Genomic DNA, 21,707 nt, shown 5'->3' on the forward strand with positions numbered 1-21,707 from the left:
ATCATTTCGAAATTCCAGCATAGTGGTTACACTGGAGTTTTGTTGACGTTTCAGGTTTATCAGACTGCGCAAGGAGCCGATTCGACTTTTTCATATCATTTCGACTGATAATAAAGATGGGTAGTGATTGGGACGAAATCAAGCGCTTGGCCGCAGACTTTCAGAAGGCGCAACTGACGTCGACACTGCAGAAGTGAGTTTCGCTGGGACCCGATGTTTTACCATTTACTTATGTACATGCCTCTGTCATATTAACATTTTAAAGGCTCTCTGAGCGAAACTGCGTGGAGATAGTGACCCTGCTGCTGGAGAAGCAGATGCTGGAGGTGGTGTTTACTAACGATGGCAAGGAGTATATTACACCGGATCACCTTGAACGTGAGATACAGGACGAGTTGTATGCGAACGGTGGTCGAGCCAATCTGGTGGAGGTCAGCAAAACCCTAAACGTGGACTTGTCCAGAATTGTGGGACTAGCGGAGCGGATAGCGGCAGAGAATCCGAGCGTCCACCTGGTACTGGGGCAGCTTATCGACGAGGATTATATCAGCCACATTGCCCAGGAGATCAACGAGAAGCTAGCCCTGCGTGGAGAGATATCCATATCAGAACTGGCTTCTCAGTTCGACCTGCCGTCGGACTTTCTTCAGCATGACGTGGTAGAAAAGCACCTTGGCAGGATCATCAAAGGCCGCCAAGATGTTACCAATCCCCGGGTGTTTTTCACCCAGGCCTACATCCAACGGTGCAAAGCGAAGATTCGGGGTGCCCTGACAGCCATTACGAGGCCAACGAACGTGGCTGTGATTTTGCAGCAGGTTGGAGTGCAGGAGAAGATTTTCCACTCGCTGTTGGATGAGATCGCTCCACCTGGTCAGGTGACCTCCAAGCTGGCCAACTCACAGTACGTGCCGCATATTTATGCCAAAACGCAGGCGGACTGGGTGAACTCGTTCTACAAGCAAAACAGCTTCCTGGAGTACGACGCTATCCAGAAGTTGGGCATTTCGGACGCCAAGTCCTACATACGCAAACAATTCCCCAACGAAGAGTTCCTCTTTCTCAAGCGGGTGGCCCTGGGCGCTCGACTTGTGGAGCTGACGGTGGTCACTGCGCTAAACGAGTGCAGTGCCACCAAGCAGTACCTGGATCTTTCCACCATCCTGCCTTCCAACCTGTCCGAGGAGGATATTGAGGAGGTTTTCGGCGCCATCATGGCCCAAAAACATAGCAATCCGAGCAACTTTGTGTACCTGGACAGCATCGGTAAGAACTTGTTCTTGGCTCTGTGCTTTAATTTTGAAGAAAAAGTTATAAAAATCATATGCGAAATCATAATCAAACATTTTTTTTGTCTTCTACTAATTTGTAATTTATACTGATTTTAGTATTTTCGCAACCGTATCTCGCGCAATTGGTTCAACCTTGCCAAGCGCTTGCCGAGTCCCAGGCAAAGGTGGCTATTGACAGCGGAATTTATCAACAGTACGTCGTGGAGAAAACGCTGGCGCAGAAGGGGAACGCTTCGACCCAAGAGCTAGAGGACGATGGCAAGGTGGACAAGCGCGACGAGAGAAGAAAGAAGGCGTCCTCTGGCAAATCAGGTGGCGGAGCTCAGGGTCGTGAGACGAAGACCAAGTCCACAAAGAAACATCAACGAGGCAAGGCGGCAGCCCAAAACGACAGCGATGACGAGGACGATGTGCAGCAGAGCTCTCGAGGTGGTGCCGGAAACAAGAAGGCAGTGAAGCCATTGGAACTGGTAAAGACTGCTGACATCATTAAGCTGATCAATCCCAGTCTGGAAGAGGAGGGATTGGAGCACTTGTCCAAATCTATCGCTGCCTTATATACAAAGTAAGTAACGACATTAGTGGTTTACAAAAATTGTAGCATTCTTATTCGTTTTTGATAACTTTTTTTCATAGCCAATTTAATCAGACGGCCTTAGCACGTGCTCAGGAGTTATTTGAGGCTACGCCGCAGACTAATCGCCGCCAGACCCACGCTGCCATCCAGGATCGGATCAATACACTGCTAATAGACATACGCCTCTACGAAAAGGGCTTAAAGCTCTTCCCCCAGGACACACAGACACAATTGGTTAAATACCTGCTCAAGTCATTGGGCAATGATATCTGCAACGAACTTTCGCTGTACGTAGCCAGCGAGTGCAATCTGACTGTGAAAAATACCAACCTGAATGTAGACCAGCGCAATAAGTTGGCTCAGGAGTGCGAAGCCCAGTACCGCCCTGCGCTGCTCGAACAAAACAAGGCCCTGAACAAGACCATTGACGAGTTTGAACTAGCCACTGAAGCGGTTCTAAAGACTTGTAGCATGATCATCAAAAAGGTGGATAAGAAGAAGGATCGCCTGCTGATCGCGGACCACAAGAAAAAGCTTCAAGAGCAGCTGCTCGATTGCCAAGAACCGGCGCTGCTCCTGCACCTGGCCGCACTGATCCTCTTCACCACGATCACTGGCAGCATTCTGCATGCATCCGGAAAATTTGTTTCAGCCATTCTGCAGCACATTCGCGGCTCACTAAACGAGCCGCAGAACGCTTTGTTGCTCCGGTATCACGGTGAGCTTATACTACTACAATTTGTTTAATTCACTTGTTTTCCATATAATCATTCTTCCTTTTTTAGATTTGGTGCTGCAAGTTCTACAGGCAACGCCAAACAGCAGCGAATCAAAGATTGCATACGAACAGTTGCAGGCCATGCAGACGGATGTGGTCGATCTAGCGGAAAATTTTACTCGAGCCTCCATCTCCAAGGCTGATTGATCGTAGTCCCCTTTTTGATTAAGCTTAGCAGCGCAGTTTTTGTTTCATTTTCATTGGTTTTGGTCCCACAAATTTCGAAATTGTTAAACTTTCCATAGTTTATAAATTGTTTTTATTATTGCTAAGCATGAGAGTCGCCTAAATACATCAGTAAATATACAAAACGACGAGCCTTAAACAGAGTTCCAAACTGTATCACTTTCGGGGATTTCTTACTAGGAAAACGATTTAAAATTGATTGGGTTGGAAGGGATATTCCCAATTTAGTTTGGTAAGCTCAAGCTTTGATTTGTAAAAGTCTCATTGAGCTTTTGATCCTTATATACAGAATTGGAGACCTATAATTACAAGATTTTGCTAACAAGACGTATAAGTTGTGCTTTTCCTGCGGTCTACAACGAGTATTTGTTTGATTGCTAGAATTGATGTGAGCGATCAGTAAATAGGGATCCTGACACTTTATAAACTATGTAGTCTTTGAAGTATTTGCTTGGCTTTATCGCTGGATTGCCTGAAAATAAAAATGGAATGAGTTTTAATAATCTAAAAATTGTATGTTCGATTCTTACATGAAGACTGGATTGCTTGCATCACAGCTTTCTAAAGTTTGTTTTATATATCCTATGAAAAGCTCCATGTTTTTGAGTGTCTCGCTGTTAGGCAATAACCAAACCGTGGGCAGGGTATTAACAATGATGTAAGCTTTGTTAATTGCATCGTTTGGCGTGCAGACCCGCATGGCCAAAAGAAGGTAGCGATTTAGCAATGCTCCTATTGCCAGCTCCCGAAGCAGTTTATCCGCTAGGATGCCCTGCCAGCTGAGAAAGTTGCGGAACAGTTTTAGCCCGCTGCAAAACTGTCGCTGAAAGAACGACGTCTTTGCCTCTTGCACTCTACAAATAGAAATTGTAATTAATAATTATTGAAATCATTAAGGTATTATCCACTTACTGTTTTGGAAATATGGGAATAAACACATCGTTTTCTAGGGCTAACCGCATGCGTTCCATAATGGATTCGAAGAGTTTGTTGAGCTGTTTATTAGTACCGCTCAGCGGAAACTCGCGGCCCAACCGATTGATGAAGCCAACCAATCTGAGAGTCTGCGTGGTTGACAATGGATCCCAGCATTCCGTTACCAGAGCTACAAAATATTAAATATTAACCGTAATTCTTTTTTTTATAAACTTTTGGTTACTCACCAGTCACCTTTGGGAGCACAATCTTCTCAATAAGTGCAGGCACCAGGTTAACGTCCGGGTCATTCTTTAGCTGATCCACTGTTTCGTCTGGACGACAGGCGTATAACATGCACGCCTGGTACCATCGCATATTCTCTATGTCCGCGTACACATCCAGCAGTGGCGACCACAGGACAAGTTCGTGGCGCACAAGCGGCGCCAGAAGTTTCGGCAGGCACAGGCTAACGAATGCATCCTGATATGATGACATGTCAGTTTTGCGCCAGGCGTAAAACTTCGTTAGGATCAGCTCGATCTTGCTGAAGTCATCGGTAACGTCCTCAAAGGCCTCCACCGACTGGGTTTCAATCAGTGCCGTGGACGCCATGCTCTGTTCCTGTTGCTGGTCGGCGATCTCATCGTCGCTTGACATGCCATCCAGGTGGGATGAGAGCAAGTCGTTCCGCTCACGCTCACAACGACGACGTGTTCTCCGACCCTCCCTCTCTGCGGCTCGACGGACCTGTTCCTCGTATTCCGGAGTTCGACGGGCAGCAGCTGAGATGGGCTCTAAAACAAGACAAATTATTAATAATCGTTAAGCGGCTTTTGTTGAGGAAGGAATATATAGAAAAAACAAAAACTCTGTTCAAGCAATTTCCTAGATCTTCGGTCCTACTCATAAATTTCTCATACTTGCTGCCTCGGCGATTTCCTTTGCCTGATCCCGGACATCTTGCCGCCGTCTATTCACCAAATACCGCTGGTTCTTGCCGTACTGCTGGAGGGCCCTCTTCTCAAGGTCGTTAATCACCGGTGTTTTCTCGGCAAGGCAGTCGACCAGGTCGTTAACATAGCACTTTACTTCCTGGTAGAACTTATACTTTGCCGCCGCTGTGGGTGCATTTTGCTGGCACTCCAACTGCTGGAGCTTTAAAGACTTTAGTTCAATACTGATCCTGGCCATACTGGCGCTGTGATCCGCTGAGCGTTCTCTCAGCTCACTAAGCCGAGACTGAATCGCGGTTAAGATTTCTTGCGGAGTGCGCAGGGCTGTAGCTTTGGACTTATCCTTCTTGGTCTTGGCAGATGAACGAACTGCAGCCGCCAAATTGCTTCGATCAATGGCGTTCTTTGCATAGGCCTGCTCCAGCAAGGTGGATGTGGATTGCGGTGCCGCTAAGTCCACGTCGTCCATCGCAGATCCGCCTCCGGGAGTGGTCGGCTTGATCATAAAGCGGGAAAGCACGGTTTCGTGCTGGGAATGGACCAACTGAGCAGCCGTGACTCCCTTACGGATCTGCTGGTTCTCCCACTCGTTCATCTCGCGGTCAGAGTCTTCATCGGTGGCTGCGGTAGAGTGAACAAAGGTTAGCAATAGTTAACAAAGGTCACCTGTGTTTGGCCTGGCTTCGTTTCCGGCCACGAATGGGACTGGGCTTCCTCTACATACAATCATTTTCGACGGCGTAGAACTGCTCGCGTCGTTCTTCTCGTTCTTTGCGTCCAGTAATGTCGTTCATGTCCATGCGCTCTTCGTCATCCGATTGATCGCCCTCAACGTCCTCATTGCTTAGGCGGGTACTAAGCTTGGGCGGCTCCTTGGGTTCCTCGACGGGTATGTAGTCGCCTGCTCCTGGATGTGTACCCAGGAAAATGATAAGTAATTGTCGTGCTAACAACTTGACCAACCTACCTTGTTCTCTGGCCCGTTGCCGGCGCTTTCGGGCAGCGTGTATCATGGCGGCATCTGGAATTGAACCGCTTTCCAGCATCTGTTTCAAATGTTCCGGCTTGGAGAAGCGGTGGCGCGTCTTGTCATGGCCGCCATCCTCGGACTCGCGTTCATCCTCGTCGCTCATATCGTCCCGACCAGCACAGAGGGCAGCACGACCATTTAGAATTCCCTCGGGAGTCTCTGATTTCTTTACCACTAGCTGCGGGAAAAAGTGTAAATTCATATTATTGGGGATCTTTACAGTCTTTTGTTCACAGTTATGCTGAAATGTTCATGCTGCTATTAAGAAAAAACATGCAATTATAGTCAATGGTGGGAAATGTACTAATTTTTAAACTAGATCGTCAATCGAGACGCCAAAAGAATTCCTAGATACAGTTATATGATTCCAAATTTCTTTTTCTTATAAATGGTTTCAGAGCACAATTTATGTGTCCTAACGAAGGGTATTAATTTTTATGTATATGTTCTATATAATAGGTGTCAAGTAAATACTTCCCATCACTGATTAATTAAAACTGCAAACAATGCAACGTCTACCACTTGGTTCGTTAAGACCAAGAAATGAAATAAATCTAAACTCTAAACACACAATTAAACTCAATTAAGCTAGTCGTGTAATATTTGTTCACAATCGGTCTACGATAATTCAATTGTAATTTCTGATGTTCAAATTTCGTTAACTGTATTATTGTAGAAGAAATTGAATAATAATAACCTTACCACAAAGTCGTCTGTGCGTATTTCGGTTTGGATCATATGATTATCACTTTTTTTACTTTTACTCTGATCGCTGGCACTTTTATATCTGCCAGCACTGGCAGGATTTGAGTTGGAGTTGCCAGGACCCGAAGATGGGCCACCGGTCTCTAAATGCTGTGTACTACCATTTTCGCCCCCGAGGTGTCCGCTGTTTTCCGCCCGCTCCTCGCGCTTCTTCTTGCGTCGCTCCTTGTCCAGCATACGCATTACTTTCTTGCTGTGTGACGATTTCCGCACCTGAAAGACCTCGCCGTCGTCCTCTAAAATGGCATGTTGATTAAAGCCTGAACTTATTCTGGTATCCTTGCATTACTCACCATCGTCCGCGAAGCTGAGCAGTGCCTTCGGTTTGCCGTTGTCTTCCTGCGGCTTTGCGGCCTTCCGGCTTTTCTCTTTGTCCCGCTTGCCGGAAATTATGGGAGGCGGAGGCGCCTCCATTTCGGCGTCCGGGTCCAGGGATGTGCCGTCCTCTTCCTCATCGGCGTTGCTGGAGAACACGCGTCTCTGGATTTTCTTTGGTTTGCGAAAAAGCGACATTTTTCACACTGCTGCAGCTACTTTGGGATTTGTTTAATCAATGAAAACTGGGGAGAAAATAGGATTTCTGCAAAACTTCTTCTTCTTCGCTCTCGATTTTAAATAGTGATGGAACTTGTGGGATGTAGTGCTTGTGTCGCGTGAGGCACTAGTAGTGACGGAAAAGGCACGGATGCAATTTGTGGTAAAATTTCGACAGAATTATATGAAATTTATATTCATTTTCAAACACATCTACATTCGACTCCATTCCGTTTTTTACGCTAAATTTAAAATTTTTTGTTTCCCCAGGGATGCAGCTATTAAGTCTGGTCACCCTAATCTTAAAATCATCGAATAATGCTTATTTTAGTTTTCATCCCTAGATACGCACTACGCCCATCTCTAATCTCTGAATTCGGCGACCGGAGTTCGTTTAAAAACAGATTGAAATCGTCGTTAATTAAGTGTTACTTTGAACCACAGAATCTCTAAAATGGGCCTTAAAGGTTGTGAAGTGCAATTGGACAACCCCTGGAACACCTACTACGCTGGTCAAACGGTTAACGGTCAGGTGAAGTTCACTTTCGACTCGCCCAAAAAAGTTCGAGGTAAGTGTGAATTTTTTGCTCACATTTTTGAACAGTGCAAGTAAATGTTAATTAAAAAATCCAGCTGGGTTCTATTACTCATACAAGTGACGACACCTTTGTACAAACCAATGATTAATTCAGATGTTAGGTATACAAATACACACATCTATAAATTTGTGTCATACACAGTTGTAGTTCTATTTGGACTCTTGGCTAACTTTCTAGAAATCCCTTAAAAATGCCGGTGCACCACCCACAAATGTCTGTTTGGCTAGTTCTTAAAAGAACCTTGCAAAGGTTTGTTGAACCCGCCAAAGAAATGCACTTTCTTTTAATCGGCCTAAGACGATAACGAATTGTATATAAATAGCATGAAATGGGAACACAAAAGAAAGTAAATAAATAGACATGAGGGATCGACCTTTGCAACAAACAATCCACAATAACAACATTTTGAGGCCACAAACATGGGAGCGATGCTGTTCGGTGGCGATGATGTCACCCGTTGGGCACGTCGCCGCGAGCTTTTCATTTTATTTATAGCTAAAATTAAAACGCGACAGTGACGTCGTAGATTGTCATGTATTAAATTCTGCTACTTGTTTTTTAGGCATCATCATCCGGTTTCTCGGAGAGGCCAACACCGAGTGGACGGAGGAGCGCAATGTGACCACCAGCGAGGGCAAGACAGAGAATGAGGTGACCCAGCTTAAGGGTCACGAGGAGTACTTTAAGATCCAGTACTATCTTTTGGGCGGCAAGAACAGTAAGTAGACTCCGGGAACAAAGTTTCAATGCAGCTGATATACTATGACAACCCGAGGACATATTCGTTTGGTTCGCAATATTATAAATTTTGTTTTTTTAAGTAAGAGTTTACCAAATTAATTTTGAGAATCAAGTACTAAAATTAAAAAGTATACATATACATATGTAGGTTCATAGTAAAAAAAAATTTATTGTGTTATAAAGAAACTCAAATTGATTTCAAATAGCAGTTAGTTTAAGACACAGAACGCAATGGTCATCAATGATCAATAACCAATTTTAACCAGCTTAAGGTTTAGATTTTTTGGTATTGGTAGTTGATTTTTCGGCTCTTCTTTTTGATATTTTACGCCGAGTAGTATAGTGAATTCGATTCGTCGCTGTACTGCACCTCAGAGAATTGTACCAGAATTAGCAAAAGCACGAGCCACATGATCAGAATTAGCGAAGCCATCATTTGAAAAGAATTAACAAACTAAATGATTTTTAGTCTGGAATATGTAAAAAAAGACTCTTATTAATAAAGAAAAGATTAAAACGAAATAAACAATTGTTTACCTGGATCATGTTTAGAAGACTCTTGTCAATTAAGGCAGGTTCTCACCTTGTGGGGAAAAAATCGTTTTTTTTTGGCTTATCTTATAGATATATGTTCCAAAAATGTGCTTAAAAATTTCAGATCTAAATTTGCAAAATTACAGGCATGGAGCACATGTCGAGCACCGGTCATTTGAAGCCTTAGCCTTAAACGCGTTTTTCAAAACAACTTTTTCGCACCTTACCGAAGTGATTGAAGGCGTTGGGATAAAACAATCGTCTTCAATTTTAATTATTTTAATGTGTACAAATAAGACAGTCTACAGCCACAATAAAATTGTTGATCTCTTAGAATGAACAACCTCTGTTCAGTTGTTTTTGTTTGCAGCGAATAGGAAAAAATGTTATTTAAAGATGAGGTTGATTTGTTTCCTAAGTTTAATATGAAATTTGAGAGTTTTTATTAATTACAACAATTGCCACCGAGTTATTATCGCGATAGGCGCATAAAACAACAACAGTGGAATTAAGCTTTGTTGTGGGGATTGCTAATTAATTTTATATATTGTCTAATCTAAGTTTTGCTTTTTCTTTTGTTGCAGGTTCTGAAACAGAACTTCCGCCTGGCACCCACACTTATCCCTTCACCTGCGCATTGCCACCAAATCTGCCTTCCTCTTTTGAGGGCGAATTTGGACATGTACGTTACACAATTAAGGTGACGCTCGATCGCCCCTGGAAATTTGACCAGGATATGAAGATGGCTTTTACGGTTATAGCGCCTGTTGACTTGAATCTCAATCCTCGCGTCAAGGAACCGTTCAAGCTAGAGCTAGAGAAATCCTTCTGCTGCTTCTGCTGTCGCTCTGGACCTCTGGCCGTGGTAACGAGTATACCCCAAACGGGTTATGTTTCGGGCCAGGTGCTGCCCATCACCTGCGAGGTGGACAACGCCAGCAATGTGAATCTCACTGCGGTTAAGTTTGAGCTTCGCAAGTTGGTCACCTTCCACACGAATCAGCCGAGAAGCGAGAAGCGCGAGTCAAAGGTGATCATAGCCAACTTGAGTGTTGGCCCAGTTAATGGCAGCGAATCGCGCACGTTTACGCAGCAAATGGAGATTCCGGCCTTGCCACCGACCAACCTTCTCAATTGCGGCATTATCGCTCTCGACTATGATCTGCATGTTGAGTGCGATGTCAGCGGTCCGCATCGCAATCTCACTGGCAAGGTGCCAATAACCCTGGGCACCATTCCATTGGCGGGCGTAAGGCCGCCAGCCCAGTATACTGATGCTCCGTCGGCTGTCCAGTCCGAGGATCCGTCGCTGGCGCCCACACAACCGGTGAGTCCGGCAAGTCCTCCAGGTGGCGATGGCGTGGGCGGTGCCCTGGGCTGGAACGTCGCCGACAGCACTGGTGGTGGTTCCCTGTACCCCAATATACGTGAGTATATTTTTAACATTTTTTTATTTTGTAAGTTTTTTGTAAGTCTTTATTTATCGAAAAGCTTAAATTTTAACAAACGTAGTAGGTTATTTTTTGAATTTTTTTATCTTACCTTTTTGTTATATCCTAACTAATAAAATGATTTACAATTTTTTAGCGCCACCACAATTTGTGGAGACCCAGTACAAGGCACCAACTATTGCCGGACGCGACGACTCAGAACATACCCAGATAATCGGAGACGGTGCTTTTGCTCCCCGCTACCCAACCTTCCAGTTTAATAACGCCACTGCACCGCCAGCGAACCAGTAGATGAATCTCCATGCAAAGACCCAGGATGATATTACCTGATCCATAAAAAAAATGGCAAAGACATTTTCACTCGCTGTCTCTGGAAGTTGAGTAATTAGTCGATTTAAGAGGGCTTTTATTGAAGAGGGCTTGTTTTTCTTTCGTAATTTTGATCGGCTTTGCATTTATTGAATACCAGCTTTCCGTCCAAAACGAAAGCACAATTAGTTGCAGTCAAAATAATGTAGTTTTGTGAAAATGGTTAAACCACTAGCTGTGCTTTGTCATTTAATTGTTATATATTTTTTTAAAATAAACTTTAATGAAAAAAACTTCAATATCGAACGCCTTTTAAAGTTGCCATAGATCCAAGTTGAAAAAGATATTAATGTTCCCCAGTAGATTTTGTACATATTTATCTTGGGCATTAGCAGAAAGTCATAAAGGATATATTGTTTTGACTGTATCTGAATATATAATTGTATATGTACGCACAATTTACTCAATTTGGATAAGAAATGCAACCGCGCTGCTCAAAGTAATTACTTTCTCATTTTCTAAGCCAGAAATAGTGCCTGAAACTAATGTACGAATATTATCGTAATAAAACAAAACTTATTGAAGAAGTTTAACAAGGCCATATGGTTTTGCGGCCAAGCCTTTTTTGATTTCATGGAATTTAATCAACTTAATTCGGAGGTGAGCTAAGGTATGGGCAAATTTCAATTTATGGTTTCTGTAAAACTATTTCTTATTTTTCTTGCAGTACTCCTCCAGTTCCTTGGCTTTCCTTGCTTTCTTCTCGCACTTGCACTGTTCCTTGAGAGTGATCTTCTTACATTTCGCGGTCAGTGCCTTGACCTTCTTTTTCTTTTGCTTAAGCTTTTTGTCGGCCATTTTTTTGCACATCTGAAATAGTCCTGATACATCGGCCTTAGGTGGTGAAGGTGATTGCCCTGCGGCCTTGGGTGGTGGCGAAGATGATGGGGGAGAAGGTGACCCGATGACCTCTGTTTTAATCTCACTCCTAACTTCCTGTGCGACATCTTTGTGAATCGCATCGTCCTGGTTTTCTTCGGGTTCTTCGTGGAAGTCGTATTGAGCGCAAACGTCTTCTACCTTTAAACACTCGTTTTGTTGGTTATACTGTTCGCACATTGCTTTCTTGGCCTTTAACTCCGCTTCAGCTCTTTTTCTTGCCTCCTCGGCTTCTCGGGCGGCTTTGAGCCTGGCTTCCTCCTCCATTTTGGCCCTATTCCGTTCGGCCCTCTCCTTGTCGGCCTTCTCTTTTGCGGCCTGTTTTTGGCACTTCTCAATTGCTTCCATTTTAGCGCACTGGGCTTTCATTCTCTCGGCCTTAACCTTTTCGGCCATGGCCTTAAGTTTCTCCTGACTGGCCTTGGCCTTCTCCCTTTCCTCCTTGGCCATTTTGGCGCACTGTTTCTTCAGTTCGCACAGAGTTATTTCGGCACCTTTTCTTGCTTCCTCTTCGGCCTTTCTTCTTGCCGCCTCTTCTCGTCGCCTTTTACATTCTTCTGCTTTCTTCCGGGCCTCTTCGGCCAATCTGGCGCACTCTTTTCTATACTCCTCCTCGAGACAGGCTTGTTTGATCGCCTGAATTTTAGCTTCTTTCTCACAGTTCATTTGATCCGCTATCTTCATGACTTGTTTGTTAAGCTTCTCCATCTCCTCCTCCTCATTTGGGCATTTCTTTTCCCCTTCGCCCCCTTCCTTTCCCTTTTCCTTTTCCTCTTCTTCCTCTTCATCTTCTTCACTTTCTCCCCTCTCTTTTCTCATGCAAATCATGCACTGCTCCATTTGGGCCATATCCTTGCATATTTTTTTTCGGCCATCTCCTTGCACATTTTCTTATCGGCCATTTTCTGGCACTGCTTGCGCAATTTCTTTGTCTCCTTATCATCGCCGTCGTCCCCATCACCTCCCTTCTTACCACCACCCTTGCCACACTTCTTTTTACTTGTACTCTTGCCTTTACCGCATTTGTCATCGCATCCACTGCCATAGCTAGCGGTCTCGGGAAGCATTTTTCGTTTTAGGGATGTTTTAAGGTGGGAAAACTCCGGGCTTAGGATCCTCCGCTCCAGTTGAAGCTCCAGATCCGTCAGAAATGCACAATTACAATTACCTGACCAATAAAACATTTAATATAATTGCAAAAAAATATTTTCAAAAAGCTTTAAAAGTGGAATAACACACCTTCCTTGTAAATCAATTTGCTTTCGAGCTCGTTAAGCTCGCACCTCTTATAATCCTGGTTGGTGTTTTGAACGTCCTCCATGTCTTCCTGGACCTGTGTCACGTGATACACCCGAACGCATCTGCAACAACATCTGCATCCGAAGGCACGACAACAAGCCTCCGGATAGTGGCGCAAGACCAGAGAGGCTCGTTTTAACATATTTTACTTTAATTTTGATGCCAAAAGTTCACAGACAATTTTTAATCCAAAAGGTTATGAGCTAAGTAAATGCTTTAGTTAGGAAAATTGTGACCCGATCTGCGCCATAATATTCCCTAAACTGACACTATTATCACAGTCAGTCTGGAATCAAGCAGGAAAGCAAACTAGCTTAAGCAAGTCGAAGAAATCAGATTAAACGACAAGATCACTTAGACATAGTTAAACCACGATGTTTTGTCCAATAGTAGATTTGTCAGATAATAAGTATTTATGTTCTTAAAAAAATTGGTTAATGTCGGAATTTTTCCATTAATTGGCAAATAAATAAATAAAAAAAAAACCTAAAAATTGGTATATATTAACCTTTATTCACATACTTGTTATATAGTTTTCAATTGATAGAAAGAACAGTTTGCGACCTTATAAACGATATATGTATAATCTTAATCCGTGAGATATGGATTAAGATGCTATCTCGAAAAATACATATACGATCTAGAATACTGGAATTAAGTATGTCGATTATAGAGCTGCACTAGTTTAATAATAATTTTTAAAGTTTCCAAAACGAAAAATGTTTGACTTGACTTAAAAACATTATATACATTTTAAGAGTATAATTTCATAACGTCATATCAAATTCTGTACTATGGCAACTTTACACACTTTCCTTTATTTTAACCGCTTTGTTTGTATTTATTGCAGACGGTATTAAGGTTTCAGTCAAAAGTTTTCAACGCAGTAAGGGAGACTCCAATAAATGTATTTATTCTGGTTCTGCATCATTACATAAATGGATCTACATATATAACAAAAACTATAGCGTCGTTGTTTTTTATCACACAAGCAAGATTTTTAACCACGATTGAGTCAAGAAAAATATACATACATACATAGCTGTCATATGAAAGATCAAAATATCTCCTTTAAAATTAACGTGTCAAAATTATTTGTCATATAAGCATAATTTGTGGAATATAGAGTTTTCTAACATTTTTTGAATTTGAAATTATTTAACGAAAATCGAACGACTATATGTAGCTGTCATGAAATCGCAGAAATTATAGAAAATGAACAAGAAAATTTGTATAGTTTTAATGAAACAAGCCATTTGTGTAATCTGCTCGGCAATAAAAAATTCGGTCAGATAACATATATTCATTAACATCAGTGGCGGATTTACGTTCGGGTAACCCAAAAAAACCCAAAAAAGAATAATTTTACATAAATTAGAAATATATATGAACTGATATAAAGTTAATTCCCGAGATTAACATATTAATTCCACAGATTAGATTTACACTGAAAATTTTTTTTCAATCGAAAACCCCTCCCAGATTGAAATTCTAAATCCGACACTGATTAACATATATATATTAACATATTTTATAAAGATCGAAATACTTTATCGCAAAACTTCTACTTATTAATACAATTTTTCATTGATGTTGTAACGATTGCAACCAGAGTAGGAAGCAATATAGTTACTATAGATTTGTAATGACTGCAGCTTCGACTTGCCGAAATTCTGGCTACCTTGTTATACCCTTGCAGAGCGAAAGGGTATTATAATTTCAGTCAGAAGTTTGCAACGCAGTGAAGGAGACACCTCAGACCACATAAAGTATATATATTTTTTATCAGCATCACGATCTGAATCGAAATACATCTGTACGTCTGTCCGTCTGTCTGTCTGTCTGTCTGACCGTCTGTCCGTCCGTCCGCCTGTCCATCTGTCCGTTTCTACGCAGACTAGGCTCTCAGTTTTAAAGCTATCTTGCTGAAACTTTCCCAAAAGTTGTGTAGTTATTGCACGCAGTATAAGTCGGAACTGTTTTTGATCAGATCGACTTGATTTCTTCAAGATGGAAATATTGAGTTTCGGATTAAATTTAATTAAGATCGGCCACTCTATCATATAGCTGCCATAGGAAAGATCGAAAAAATATATATAAATAATGGAAAAAATTATAACGTCGTTGTTTTTAATTCCACGAGCATGATTTTCAATATATGGAGTATTTTATTGATTAGTATTTAAAATGGTAACATCGTTGTTTTTCATCAGACAATCAAGATTTTTCTAATGACTCGAGTTTAAAATTAAATTTCATCAAAATCGGAAGACTAAATCATATAGCTGTCATAACAATAGTCGAAAATATGAAAAATTAATAGAAAAATCGTCATAGCTTCGATGTTGTTTTGTTCGACTTATTTTATGACTGCAAGGGTATATAAGCTTCGGCTTGCCGATTTTTTAAATTTTCATTCTATTTCCATAACTCTTCTGGTTTCAATCCTCGACTTTCGTACAGAGGGTCAACAAAAGGCATTACTAGAACGACGATACATAGCAAGTTCTTGCATCCACTTGTTACACACTTGTCAACAAAAACCGGGTATAAAAAGGATATACTTAAGGTTTTTATTATGTTAAATTATCAACAAAATCGGCAGCTTATATATTATACATTAGACGCGTATAGCCTGTTATTTCTATTAAATTTAAAACCATTAGCATTAACTTAAAAGTATTTTAAAATATATAAACTTTGATCTCGAGTTAGCGTTAAATCCCATTGGTCACCTACTTCTTCTTGCCCTTGCCCTTTCCGGCTTTCTTTTTGCATTTTTCTTTCTCGGCTAGCTTTCTGCACTTCTCCTTTTGAGCCAGTTCTTTACACTTTTTTAACATTTTTTTCATCTTTTGCTTCTTGGCCATTTGCTTGCATTTTTCTTTTTCAGCCAATTCTTTGCATATCTTTTTCATATCAGGTTTTTTTTTCTTGCACGGGTCTTCTTTTTTGCATGGATCTTCTTTTTGGCAAGGATCTTTCTTAGCATTGGAGTCTTCTTCGCCGCCACCTTCTTCTTCTCCGCCACCTTCTTCTTCTGCACAAGGGTCTTCTCCGGCACAAGGGTCTTCTTCGGCGCATTTGTCCTTATCGTCTTCGTCTTTATCATCCTTATCTTTCTTGCCTTTACCTTTCTTGCCTTTACCTTTCTTGCCTTTACCTTTCTTCTTCAATTTTTCGCATTTCTTTTTAAGTTCATCCTGCTCACATTTTTCCTTTTCAGCCAACTCTCTGCACTTTTTTTTCAAAGCCTCCTTTTCTTTCTTTTCTTGTTTGGCCAATTCCTTGCATGCCTTCTTGATATCGCCATCATCGCCAGCCATAGTGATCTCTTTTGCCAGTCTCCGACATTCTTGCTTTAGCTTTTCGAGCTCTTCGTGCTGTTCTTCTTCCTTCGATCGATTTAATCCAATTTTTTCTTCCTCTTGCTGTTCAGAATCATCCAAGAATCTTCGTTGCATTGGGTTGACGAGTGGAGAGGAATTTAGCTGCTGTATATGGACAACCTCAAAGGAATCCTCATCATCAAACCTTTTGGGCATCTGATTGGGAACTCCATCTTGTTTGTCTACGCCAGCGAAAAAAAATACTGTCATTATTACTGGAAGAAGAATTACATAAAATTATGATTAACCTTGCTTTCTTAAGATCCGAAGGACCTTGAGGTGGTGGGACCTCGTGTATGTGGGCTGAATGCACCGACTTAGAATTAACGCAGATTTCTTAAACATCGTTCTTTTTCCTAACCTCTGGTCCGAAAGTAACTAAAAATTTTGATTTTCCCGATAAACTCCGTGTAGTTTAGTCTACGGGAGCAAGGCCTAAACTGAACTCCGCTTCTTGATTCGTTCAAAAGGTAAAACAATTTGGTTTTGACATTGTTTGCTTTGATAGCTTGTGAAAATATATATAGAAACCGAACGTCACCCTCAAGACAGAAATCATTTCAAAAGTTATGACTTATATTTAAGAGATGTGCAATAATGTGCAGCTAGCAATTTGTACATACTTTTGAGTGAAACCGAATAGGAAGTGACCCTAATATAAAACACATAAACAGAGCAATCTAACCAAAGGATATTGAAGTAGCGACTCATAACCGCAATTCGATAGCAAGGGATTTTACTATTTAAGAGGTATGCAATGGTGTTTAGCTAGATCAGAAAATGAACCACATATTAACACACCGCATTTAATAGCAAGGAGTTTTAATATTTAAAAGATCTGCAATGGTGTTCCGCTAATAATATGTACTTTTAGATGGGAACAGAAAGTAAACGTCGTATAAAACACACCACCAAACAATCCAACCAAAAGATATTGACTCATAACAGCTCTTTGATAGTAACTCATAGCTATACTATCTAGAAGATCTGCAATGGTGTGCAGGTAAGTAGTAAGCAGAAAGTGAACTCCATATAAGACACACAGAGAGCAATCTAACCGAAGGTGATGGTGATCCTGAATCTTAACCGCCAATTGTTCAACAAATATTTAAGATTCTGCAATGACGTGCAGATAACAATTACACAATAATTTTATATGGGCCTGACTACCACTAAACCACTGAAGAATACCACTATTGGGCATGTTGACAGGCCTTCTGCTTTCTACAGTGAAATTAAAAAAAGAATTGACCAAAATTGTTGTTCAAAATCAGTTCCTATTTAATTTAATAAATTGCATGTTTTTAAATAAAGCCGCTTCAAAAAAATTTCAATTTAACGCGCCAACGCCGGTCTGCTCACTTCTTCTTGCACTTGTCCTTCTCGGCCATTTTCTTGCATTTTTCTTGCTCTGCCATTTTCTTGCATTTCTCTTGCTCTTTCTCTTTTTTTTCCTCGTCAGCCATTTTCTTGCATTTTTCTTGCTCGGCCATTTTCTTGCACTTCTCCTGCTCTTTCTTCTTCTTTTCCTCTTCGGCCATTTTCTTGCACTTATCCTTTTCGGAGTCTTTACCCTTGCCCTTGCAACCTCCTCCCTTTTCCTTCTTTTTCATTTCGTCGCACTTCTTTTTCATTTGTTCTTTTTCACATTTTTCCTTTTTTGCCATTTCGTCACATTTTTTCTTCAAAGCATCCTTAGCGCACTTGTCCTTTTGGGCCTGCTCCTTACACTTGGCATCGTCGCCCTTTCCCTTTCCAGCTAACATGGTTATCTGGGTGGCTAGTTTTTGGCATAGCTTCTTCATCTGCTCGAGATCTTCATGCTTCTCTTCTTTCAACCACCGGTTGGCTCCAAGCCTCTGGACCTGCTGCTGCTCCAGATCGTCAAGGAATTGACGATGCATCGGGTTGGCGAGTGACGAGGACTCTGACTCCTGGACACGAATGACTCCGAACGAGCCATCTCCGAAACGTTTAGGCCTCTGGTCGGCAAGATCATCGGGCTTGCGAATCTCTACGTCAGCGAGAAATAAAATACCACCGTAAGCAATTTAAAAATATCTGTTAATTGAACACAAACCGTAGTCCAAGTTTCCAAGGACCTTAAGGTGATGGGACCGAACGAGCGTGGGCTGAATGCAGCGATTGCAAAAGCTATCCTTAGCGCACTGACTGAGAACAATAGCGGAACTTTTGAACATTTTGATCAAAATTTTTAACTTGGAATTTGGAAAAGGAAATAAGCCCAAAGGTAATTTTGTACTCGCTCAATGAAAGCAGAGACCGAACTGACCTTTAGCTGGAACGAGATTTGGCTCGTAATGGAAACTTGAATGACAAGGATATCACAGTCTACTTGTTCGCAAAAATAGGAGAATAGGGAAGTTTAAAGGCCTGCTTAGGTCTATTAATGAGTCTATTGAGCCCCAATATGTACATTTTATTTTGCAAGAACTTTCCCGACAATCGTGGATAATAAAAAAAAAAAGAAAAAAAAGGTTTTTTATTCGTGTGCTCTGCTATATAACTCGTCTACATTGATAAACTTGACTTGAAAGGTTTTCCAGCTTATCTTCTTAGATGGATCCTTAGAAATCTCAGTGGCCGGCCACAAAAAGTCCACTCACTCCATAATGTCACCTATACGCTAAATTATGTAAGTCTTGAAAAGAATCACGCTTGTTAACGACCATGGCGTCCTCCTGGACCTTTGAATGGATTCCCTTTTCATTTTTGGAGAATGGGTTATAATGCTAGGGGAGTGGATGGATTTATTAAATGATGGTTGAAGGAATTTGATGATCCGTACATTACCAAGAATTAATTTATTATTATCATTGGTCCGGTCAATCCTTGAGTATGGGGCACATGCTTACAGTCTTCAATACGGAGTGCATGCTGGTCGAATAGAATCAGTCCAAAATTTTATTGCTTTCGCCTTAGTTTCGCCGTCTAAACTAGAATGCAAACCTATTCTTACCCTCTTATTCCAATAGATTGTTCCTTATTAAATTTCCCTTCCTTACTAACCGCAAAAAGATGCTTTGTTCTGTATTTATTTTTAACCTTATACGTGGTGAAATTGACAGTACCTACTGTTGGGTAGTCTAAATTTCTCGGTGCCAAGTAGATTGCATGAGTCTTTCAGAGTACTTCCAGAGTACTTTGTTCTGACTATAATAGACAGTTTTCTATAGTATATACTAAAGGCTCTCTGCCGCTCCCAAAGCAATAAATATTAACATTTTTAGCATCTAGTTAGCCCTTAGAATTAAAAAATAACAATTTTATGTTCCCTCTGCTTCTTATTTTTTATAGCTTTTAAATTTTTTTTTCCTTAATATCGCGTCAAAATTTCCCTCTGATGGTTAAGCGAATGGTGTTTGCCTTCAAAAGTTCTGAATAAGGTAGATAATGTGTAACAGGTAAAAGAAACCACTTGCGACTATATAAAAGAACACGATGCTAAGACAATGAAAATTTGCATATTCACAAAATTGCAACTATAAATATTTTTGCAAACTCCCGACCAACTTTCTTTTCTGAGTCTGACAAAATAAAAAAAAATTGTATTTATAATAAATACAGTTAAATTTTCCTTTTTCCGTGTTACATCACAAAATAGATGCTGTTTTTAAAGACAATTTAAAAATAAACAAGGAAGGAAGATAGCTTTTACTCGTATACCCTTGCAATCATCAATCATCTACAGTAAAAAAAATGTTTTTCTATTGTTTCTTATAGCTAGTACGATCCATATAACGTCAGGGTTAAAGTGTAGCGGAGAGTGGCGATAGGTGAACCACGGGGATAGATGAACCACTGCAAATATTTCACCTTTTGTCATGATTTTGTGCGCCACCTTTAGCATTAAGTTACTTAGTCACGCACAGTCGCATCAAACGATTGTTGTCGTTTTCATCGCTAATCGAAGTTGTTTGGATACATGAACCTCCTTTCCAAATTTGATTTTCTAAATTTTCCATCGCAGGCTGCCAAAATGGTGAGAAACTACGAAAAATATCAAATCAGGTTTTGAAAAGAGTGGAATTTTTCCCTTCAACCCACAAAAGTTTTCGGCATCTGACTTTCCTGGGAGTGATTACACTATCAGAGACATGAACACAGTAAACACTCACAGTCAAAAAAAAAATCTCATCAAATGGCAATCGTAGAACAATAACTTAGTCGAGTCCGCAATGTCTCCCAGTATTAACCTGAATGATGCTCCTTTGACGGTCAGAATGCGTGGGTTCTTGCCAGAAAGTCGCCAGAGGACTTTCGAGGGTACCAAAGGGCTAAACCACGAAAACGGATGGGTAGAAGAAGAAAACGAGGAAGAAGTATAATTGCTACAGACGCAATGAAGAAAAATTGATCGCAGAAATCAGAAAACTCAAGAAAAATTAAAAAAAATAGGTAAAAAAACTTTTTAAGTTAAACCGTTTTATGTAAAACATACATTGAAATGTTTAAGATAAATGTACTAAAAACCTAAAAATAATATAAAATAGATACAGACGTGGGAATTATAAACATATGCTTAGATTAGACTAAAATAAAACCGTGGGACGTCGTTGTTTTTAAGCCCACGACCATGATTTGTAGAATATCGAGTTTCCTCACTACCCTTGAAGAGAAAAATTTCATAGAAATCGGACAATTATATTATATAGCTGCCATGGGAAAGATCAAAACAAAAAAAAAAAATATAAAAATGAAAACATCGTTGTTTTTAATCAGAAAAGCATAATTTTTGAAATATAGAGTATATAGGCGACTATATCATATAGCTTTCATACAAACAATCGTCGGAAATACAGACACTTTATTGAAAATCGACATAGCTTCAATGTTGTTTAGTCTCCATGTATTTGGTTCGACATATTTGTTGACTGCAAGGGTATATCAGCTTCGGCTTACCGAAGCTAGCTTCCTTTCTTGTTAAATATACAATTTATTAATAACCCTTGAATCGAGAAACAAATTTCATAAAAATTACACAACGTTATCATATAGCTGCCATAGGAAAGATCCAAAAACCTATATTAACGGAAATAAATTGATAAAATCGTTGTTTTTGTATTGACCCAACGACTCTTGAATTTCTAATTAAATTTCATAAAAATCGGACGACTATATCATATAGATTCAATGTTGTTTAGCTTTTATGTATATTCCTCGACATATGAATTTGATGATTGCAAGCGTATATACGCTTTGGCTTGCTTCCTTTCTTGTTTGTTTATAAACTAGACCAGTGTTTCCCAAACTTGTCGGGACCGCGACATCTACACAAAAAATTGCAATATCTATATGGCAATTAGTACCCACCAAAAATCTACCCGCGACCCACCAGTGGGTCGCGACCCACACTTGAACTCTCTAAAAATATAATTGTATTAGTTGTGAA

General features: G+C 40.7%; 6 protein-coding genes across 9 annotated transcripts; 2 read left to right on the forward strand and 4 right to left on the reverse strand.

Moving 5' to 3' along the window:
* Positions 1 to 10: 10 nt before the first annotated feature.
* Positions 11 to 2,976, forward strand: LOC108089083 (E3 UFM1-protein ligase 1 homolog). Its single transcript, XM_017187192.2, has 5 exons — positions 11 to 193; positions 266 to 1,266; positions 1,389 to 1,857; positions 1,929 to 2,587; positions 2,655 to 2,976. Exons 1-5 carry the CDS (start codon positions 117 to 119, stop codon positions 2,792 to 2,794), a joined length of 2,346 nt encoding a protein of 781 aa, XP_017042681.1. The 5' UTR covers positions 11 to 116; the 3' UTR covers positions 2,795 to 2,976.
* Positions 2,884 to 7,114, reverse strand: LOC108089082 (PAX3- and PAX7-binding protein 1). 4 transcript variants are annotated; one of them, XM_017187188.1, is made up of 9 exons: positions 6,793 to 7,114; positions 6,437 to 6,735; positions 5,672 to 5,912; positions 5,429 to 5,605; positions 4,672 to 5,325; positions 3,997 to 4,545; positions 3,746 to 3,938; positions 3,364 to 3,687; positions 2,884 to 3,305 (listed from the first exon to the last, which is right to left on the reverse strand). In XM_017187188.1, exons 1-9 carry the CDS (start codon positions 7,010 to 7,012, stop codon positions 3,254 to 3,256), a joined length of 2,709 nt encoding a protein of 902 aa, XP_017042677.1. In that variant the 5' UTR covers positions 7,013 to 7,114; the 3' UTR covers positions 2,884 to 3,253. The 4 variants fall into 4 exon arrangements, with proteins under 4 accessions (XP_017042677.1, XP_017042676.1, XP_017042678.1 ...); XM_017187187.1 differs by having other exon boundaries at positions 5,429 to 5,611; XM_017187189.1 differs by lacking the exon at positions 6,793 to 7,114 and having other exon boundaries at positions 5,429 to 5,611; positions 6,432 to 6,533.
* Positions 7,115 to 7,377: 263 nt separating this feature from the next.
* On the forward strand, positions 7,378 to 11,268 carry LOC108089093 (arrestin domain-containing protein 17). Its single transcript, XM_017187207.2, has 4 exons — positions 7,378 to 7,602; positions 8,195 to 8,350; positions 9,492 to 10,334; positions 10,495 to 11,268. The coding sequence occupies exons 1-4, from the start codon at positions 7,488 to 7,490 to the stop codon at positions 10,647 to 10,649; spliced, it is 1,269 nt and encodes a 422-aa protein (XP_017042696.1). The 5' UTR covers positions 7,378 to 7,487; the 3' UTR covers positions 10,650 to 11,268.
* LOC108089092 (axoneme-associated protein mst101(2)) lies at positions 11,247 to 13,175 on the reverse strand. The gene is given in 3 exon segments (XM_017187206.2): positions 11,247 to 12,466; positions 12,469 to 12,774; positions 12,846 to 13,175. Coding segments are annotated over 3 exon segments (1,602 nt in total). The 5' UTR covers positions 13,048 to 13,175; the 3' UTR covers positions 11,247 to 11,372.
* Positions 13,176 to 15,459: 2,284 nt separating this feature from the next.
* LOC108089078 (sperm-specific protein Don juan-like) lies at positions 15,460 to 16,733 on the reverse strand. Its single transcript, XM_017187184.2, has 2 exons — positions 16,543 to 16,733; positions 15,460 to 16,476 (listed from the first exon to the last, which is right to left on the reverse strand). The coding sequence occupies exons 1-2, from the start codon at positions 16,637 to 16,639 to the stop codon at positions 15,641 to 15,643; spliced, it is 933 nt and encodes a 310-aa protein (XP_017042673.1). The 5' UTR covers positions 16,640 to 16,733; the 3' UTR covers positions 15,460 to 15,640.
* Positions 16,734 to 17,551: 818 nt separating this feature from the next.
* LOC108089077 (sperm-specific protein Don juan-like) lies at positions 17,552 to 18,590 on the reverse strand. The gene is made up of 2 exons (XM_017187183.2): positions 18,375 to 18,590; positions 17,552 to 18,308 (listed from the first exon to the last, which is right to left on the reverse strand). Exons 1-2 carry the CDS (start codon positions 18,493 to 18,495, stop codon positions 17,653 to 17,655), a joined length of 777 nt encoding a protein of 258 aa, XP_017042672.2. The 5' UTR covers positions 18,496 to 18,590; the 3' UTR covers positions 17,552 to 17,652.
* Positions 18,591 to 21,707: the final 3,117 nt, after the last annotated feature.

The sequence above is a fragment of the Drosophila ficusphila genome, unplaced genomic scaffold, assembly GCF_018152265.1.
Source record: "Drosophila ficusphila isolate 14025-0441.05 unplaced genomic scaffold, ASM1815226v1 contig_791, whole genome shotgun sequence".
In the NCBI taxonomy this organism is placed as follows: Eukaryota; Metazoa; Arthropoda; class Insecta; order Diptera; family Drosophilidae; genus Drosophila; species Drosophila ficusphila.

Bases quoted from the DNA above. Each gene is read 5' to 3' on its own strand.
- LOC108089082 (XM_017187187.1), bottom strand. From the start codon at position 7,012: ATGTCGCTTTTTCGCAAACCAAAGAAAATCCAGAGACGCGTGTTCTCC. The intron at 5,326-5,428 runs GTATGTAGAGGA...ACTCTACCGCAG, and splicing joins CTACGCCGTCGAAAATGATT to CCACCGATGAAGACTCTGAC. The intron at 3,306-3,363 runs GTAAGAATCGAA...TTTTATTTTCAG, and splicing joins GCAAGCAATCCAGTCTTCAT to GCAATCCAGCGATAAAGCCA.
- LOC108089083 (XM_017187192.2), top strand. From the start codon at position 117: ATGGGTAGTGATTGGGACGAAATCAAGCGCTTGGCCGCAGACTTTCAG. The intron at 194-265 runs GTGAGTTTCGCT...AACATTTTAAAG, and splicing joins CTGACGTCGACACTGCAGAA to GCTCTCTGAGCGAAACTGCG. The intron at 1,267-1,388 runs GTAAGAACTTGT...TACTGATTTTAG, and splicing joins TGTGTACCTGGACAGCATCG to TATTTTCGCAACCGTATCTC.
- LOC108089077 (XM_017187183.2), bottom strand. From the start codon at position 18,495: ATGTTCAAAAGTTCCGCTATTGTTCTCAGTCAGTGCGCTAAGGATAGC. The intron at 18,309-18,374 runs GTTTGTGTTCAA...TCGCTGACGTAG, and splicing joins CCTTGGAAACTTGGACTACG to AGATTCGCAAGCCCGATGAT.
- LOC108089078 (XM_017187184.2), bottom strand. From the start codon at position 16,639: ATGTTTAAGAAATCTGCGTTAATTCTAAGTCGGTGCATTCAGCCCACA. The intron at 16,477-16,542 runs GTTAATCATAAT...TCGCTGGCGTAG, and splicing joins TCGGATCTTAAGAAAGCAAG to ACAAACAAGATGGAGTTCCC.
- LOC108089093 (XM_017187207.2), top strand. From the start codon at position 7,488: ATGGGCCTTAAAGGTTGTGAAGTGCAATTGGACAACCCCTGGAACACC. The intron at 8,351-9,491 runs GTAAGTAGACTC...CTTTTGTTGCAG, and splicing joins TCTTTTGGGCGGCAAGAACA to GTTCTGAAACAGAACTTCCG. The intron at 10,335-10,494 runs GTGAGTATATTT...ACAATTTTTTAG, and splicing joins TTCCCTGTACCCCAATATAC to CGCCACCACAATTTGTGGAG.